Here is a 5,454-nt window from a genome sequence, read left to right on the forward strand (position 1 = left end):
TGTGATGACGAAATAAGGATGTCATAAACTCTTATAATTAAATTTCCAAACCTTAACACGTCATCATAATGCATATCGACGATTATTTGTGAGCTTGGAGTTTCTAGACTTGATAACAAAAGATACGCTAAGGTTACGTTTAATCTTGGTTCTATATTATGGCAATAGCTCGGAGTTAGACAAACACATTTTTATCTAAAACCATTCCGAACTCTTGAGGAATTAACGTAACGTAGGTAATGCCTCCCAACTGATTATATGTAATTTTAGCAAGGTCTTTATTATGAGAATATGAGTTAATAGGTTCCCGGGGATTGGGTTATGATGGTTAGGAAAAAAGAACAACTTATGATTGTTATTATGTTAGTTGATCAGTTATGTCGTGGATGTGTTGCACCACAATTCATGTTATGATTGATTCCCGTGTATTAGTAGGAATCCGTTAAGTTAAATAAATTATGTGAGTAATGACCAACGTGGCATAGCTATGTCACAACGGGTAGTGGAGAACATCCTAAGTGAAGGACATCCTAAGGGGAGAACATCCCTAGTGATCTTTCGAGATATACTCACCTCGGAAGCTTCCTGTAAAATGAATCAAGATAACTATTGTGTGATACATCTTTAGTTTCTATAAAGAGAATTATTATTATGTTTAAGCCATTTTTATGAATGTAATGAATTAACGATTGATTCCAAAATGGTTCGTAAGATATAGTTGTACCTAGATGGGTAGCAAGGAATCCATTGAGACGAAGTGACTGTCTCACCCCACTCCCTTTTGATACAGATAAACAGGTTGCAATGTAGAGAGCTATGGACCGGAAGAAATGAAGTGGCATGAGATGTTATTGTCATTGTTTATCTGGATATTCTATTAAGTTGTTGTATAAGTTAGTGTCATAGTATATTGTATTGACTGTTTATTTATGGCTCTGATGTAAGTTTTAAGTTACATTATGACATAAATGTTATCATTCAGTTTAGTCAATACTTATAATGACAAGGCTTTTATGCGTTATGAGTATATACAACGAGTTTAATTCAGTAATTTTAACGTATCTTGATTCTTTTATTTACGTCTCGGCTAATATTTTAGACAAATTAGCAGGGGTGTTATAACAATCAATTTAAAGGCATGGTGGAGAATTGTTGTAATTGCCTTGAAATTTATGTTCAGAAAGTGGGTTTCAGTTGGTCAATTCGTGAAAACAGGTTAAGTTGTTGCCTCCTCACATTAGGCACATCGAGGGCAACGCTAGGCACAACGTTGCGGGCTTAGTGTCTGTTTGGCCCTCCTTATTTTTTACTTTTCTACTTCTTTTAAGGAGAAGTAGGGCCAAACACAATTTTGATAAAATTATTAAATAAGAAGTGTCTTTTTTTAATGAAAAAGCACAATATAAATGACTTAAAAAAAGAATTTATTTTCATAAAAAAAAAGAATTTATGATAATTATCTTTTTAAGTTGTTGTTGTTATTATTATTATTATTATTATTATTATTATTATTTATTATTATTATTATTATTATTATTATTATTTTCTAAGTTTGTTATATTATTAGGATAATTATCTTTTAAATTTAGATGATCACAAATTTATGATAAGTTAGTTATTAATTTATTTTATTAAACAGATTTAATTTAAAAGTGATAATTAAGTTCAAAAAAATAATATTAATAAATATCAAACAACTTTAACTTTAAGTTTAAAGTTTTTATTTTCAACTTTATTCTTAAAGCAACTTTTAAGGCTAAAATAAGGAGGGCCAAACGGGCACTTATATATGTTGTGCGTTTTCTGACTTTTTTTAAGGGGATTTTATGGTTTCTGAAGCCAACAGAAGACTAAGGTTTATAAGATAATTCTCTTGGGTAAACACTAGCCTTGGGGATTGATTCATCAACTTGGGAAACACTTTTCATATTGAATTTCTTGGCCACGGGAGTAAATTCGGGCAAAGGGTATAATTAAGATCAAGGCTAATTCTTGTAATCTCTTTGGAGAGTTTCTTTGTAATCAAATACTTCATTTGATAGTGGAACGGAGAGCTGCTCTATCTCCCAGAGTAGGTCATTTTGACCGAACTGGGTGAACAATATTCTGTGCTCTTTTTTCTTTCGCCGTTTTATCTTTTGATTGTAATTTATTGTCGTTCGCGCTCTATTTGGCTGGTTCAATTTATTTGCTTCGCACATCAAGGTTATTTATTGGTGTGACTAACAAATTCACAACATAAAAAAAATATGTTTTCCTTTGTTTCGACACTCTTTGATTCTGTGTCCGATAAATGTATAATAATCGTATAACACGTGCGCGGGAAATTCAAACAAGTTCAAAAACAATATTTTTTTTTCCTTCAACACACCATTGAACATGTGTGGTAACAATGTTGACCAATGATGTGGTTTTGGAAAAGTATCAATGAGGGAGTTAAAGGCATTAAATTTTAATTACAATATTTTTAACTTATTTAATATAGATGGATAAATAAAGGTCGAAAAATACAATCATATCTCAATTTTGAATTTTTTTAACTAAATAAATTAAACAATTAAGATCTTTTATAAATAATATTATTATTTTATTTAATTATAAGAAATATGTGTCGGTATCCTATGTTTTTTAAATTATTATCAGTGTTGACGTGTTGGTTTCGGTGTAGTGTCAGTGCCTGTCTCAGAGTCCTTCATATTAGTAATGGTAATATAGTTAGCCTGTTAGTTAGTTCTGTTTAGTCACTTGGTTAGTTAGTTAGTAGCTGTTAGTTATTATTTCTGTTATTTGACAGTTTTTTTCAGTTAGTTTCTGTTTCATTCTCCTATAAATATAACAGACTAGGCCTAGTGTATGATACTTTTACATATCTACCTTTCTAATCACAATAAGTTTAGTTTTCTTTCTAACAAAGTTTTCAATGGAAGTTCCCATGTCTGAAGAAGAACTAGGGCTCAAGATTGAAGATATTCTGGGTGCATCGAAGAACATGGATGGAGGACCGGGAAATTTGATAGTCGGAGTTAGCAAGGCCATGGAGCTGATCAACGAGCTGATTCTTAAGCACAAAAAGAATGAAGAACCATTACCATCTCTCAGTGAAGAGACTCTTTACACTTTGCTCACCATTGTTGGTCCAGAAGTCAACCTTCACACCAAGAATGGTGATGTTTACAGTGGAATCCTTTATGTTGCATCTCCTAAAACAGATTTAGGTACAGTTCTTTTTCTTGAACTATTCAATAGTTTATATTTACCTTATCTAAGGATTTGTTTTTCTTTATTATTAGGTATACAGTTGAAGCAATGCAAATTAGGAAATGGTATCATAGTAGATTCCCAAGATATTCCAATAAATCAAATTTCTAAAATTGTTGCAAAGGGCATTACGGTTCTAGTGGAGAATCTTGGCCGGAGTTTCTTGAAAACGGATGATGAAAAAGAGAAGCAGCCAAATTCAATCTACCAGATTGATGTTCAAAAGATATCTAGTGGAGAAGATACTAGGAGTTCGTTAATTGTTAAGAACATTCCTAAGAGGTAAGAAAATGATGATTTATTAGGTATATTCAAAAGATAGCAGTGTAGAAATATTTTTAAATTTTTTAGTTTCTTATGATTTTTGCCTATTGTGAATTCTTTTAAGGTATACTTCAGAAATGCTTATATCTGAAATCAATGAGACTCAACCAGGGACTTTTGATTTCATCTACCTTCCACGTCTCAAGCAAGTATGATATACATTTTATTATTAGTAATGTTAGATTTTTCTTCTGTCTTTCTAGGATGATTTATTTAGTAATGTTTTTTTTTTCTTCTTGCAGGATAGAAATAGGAATGTAGGCTATGCTTTCATCAATATGGTCTCACCTTCAAAAATCATTAGCTTTTATCAGGTTTTTTATTTTATAAATTTTCTTGTTATTTGTTTCAGTTCAGATTTTTTTCTTGTCATTTATCTGTTTGTATTAAAATTTTCATGAGCATAGCTTGTCTTGTAAATAATTACCTATAAACTATGTGCATAGTTTGTCATTTATCTGATAAATTTCTTATAGAGAAGTATTTATATGCTTAAATACATTGAATTATTCTGTCTTTTCTTAATATTTGGTAGTGTAATCTGTTTAACTAGTATTAAATTTGTCCTAGGAGAAGTATGTATACGCTTAACTGAAACACGTACATGAAAATTTATGCAGGCTTTTAATGGCAAGATTTGGGACAAGTTACAAAGCGAAAGAGTTGCTTCCCTCGCATATGCTCGAGTTCAAGGAAAGGACGCGCTCATAATGGAATATGTGACCAAACATGCAGACTCAGAGACTCTTGACATGCGCCCAACACTATTTTTTTCTGAGAGCCAATACCAAGAGGTATTATTTTATTCATATCGTATGCTTACTACTTTCAATTATTTCAATAATTTTTTTATTGGGTAAATTTGAGTATTGCTATATTTTGTTTTGTTATATGATTCATATATGGCTCTCTCTGTGACCGTCTAGGAAAGCATTCGATACAGGAACTTGAATATCCGCATACATCAACCGGAAATGATGTAGCTGTGATGATATGGTACGAGGAGAGGAGAGCTTGAAGGAAAATTCAGACGTTGATGTATCGAGAAATGAGGAATATTGTTGTCCTGTAGTTTTTTTTTTTTCATCTTGTATTTCGAGTTTCGACCCCAAAAATTCACTCTAAATCTTCCATTAGATATACTAAAAAGAAATAAAATGCAGACTGGTGTGTTCCATAAATATCTAAGCCTAATCATTTTGTAAAATTGAAATGTTTTGTTGTGTGTTTTAACTCTGCAACTCAAACAGGGTTTCCATAGCAACTGCCATGCAAAGAGTTTTGTGTCATATTTTCAGAAAATATTTTATGGCCATTAGTGAGCCTAATTCATTTCATTTGATTTCATAGCATAATCAAAACCTCAAATTGGCAGCAAATTAAACTTTGGGAATTAATGTTTATAAAAAAAAAAATGAAAAGGAGGGCAATGTGGCACTATACAATGGGGAGAGTGTTAAGATAGTTGCTATTCGCCTTCTTAAAGTGATCTTGTACTCATCCTTATGAATAGGGTAATTTTTTCAGGCTTTGTGTATTAATTTTTGAGGTATTGCAAACTAAAATGTCCTTTACATATTAGCCACTAAAGGCCAATTTGATTTGCACAGGATAAATACTTGACAGAAAAATATAAGACAAACTTTTAAGTTATTGGACAATTTTTTATTTTTTCTTAACTTAGCTCTGCTAGGATAAATACTTGACAGAAAAAGAAAAAAAAAGCATAGCCATAGACATAGACATGTTCAGCTAAAGAGTAAAAACTTGAATTCATTCTTTCCCTTGTCAATTCCAACACAAATCGAATTTGACATCATCTACCAATAAACATTTACACAAACACCTCATGTAATCTAGACTAGAGTAGAG

The 5,454-nt window shown here is 31.4% G+C and overlaps 1 protein-coding gene across 1 annotated transcript; it reads left to right on the forward strand.

The window, feature by feature from the left end:
- The first annotated feature begins 2,899 nt into the window (after positions 1–2,899).
- LOC123904308 lies at positions 2,900–3,737 on the forward strand. The gene is made up of 3 exons (XM_045953990.1): positions 2,900–3,215; positions 3,291–3,540; positions 3,647–3,737. The coding sequence occupies exons 1-3, from the start codon at positions 2,921–2,923 to the stop codon at positions 3,735–3,737; spliced, it is 636 nt and encodes a 211-aa protein (XP_045809946.1). The 5' UTR covers positions 2,900–2,920.
- Positions 3,738–5,454: the final 1,717 nt, after the last annotated feature.

Source organism: Trifolium pratense, linkage group LG2 (assembly GCF_020283565.1).
Source record: "Trifolium pratense cultivar HEN17-A07 linkage group LG2, ARS_RC_1.1, whole genome shotgun sequence".
Lineage (NCBI taxonomy): Eukaryota > Viridiplantae > Streptophyta > Magnoliopsida > Fabales > Fabaceae > Trifolium > Trifolium pratense.

Bases quoted from the DNA above. Each gene is read 5' to 3' on its own strand.
- LOC123904308 (XM_045953990.1), top strand. From the start codon at position 2,921: ATGGAAGTTCCCATGTCTGAAGAAGAACTAGGGCTCAAGATTGAAGAT. The intron at 3,216-3,290 runs GTACAGTTCTTT...CTTTATTATTAG, and splicing joins ATCTCCTAAAACAGATTTAG to GTATACAGTTGAAGCAATGC. The intron at 3,541-3,646 runs GTAAGAAAATGA...AATTCTTTTAAG, and splicing joins GTTAAGAACATTCCTAAGAG to GTATACTTCAGAAATGCTTA.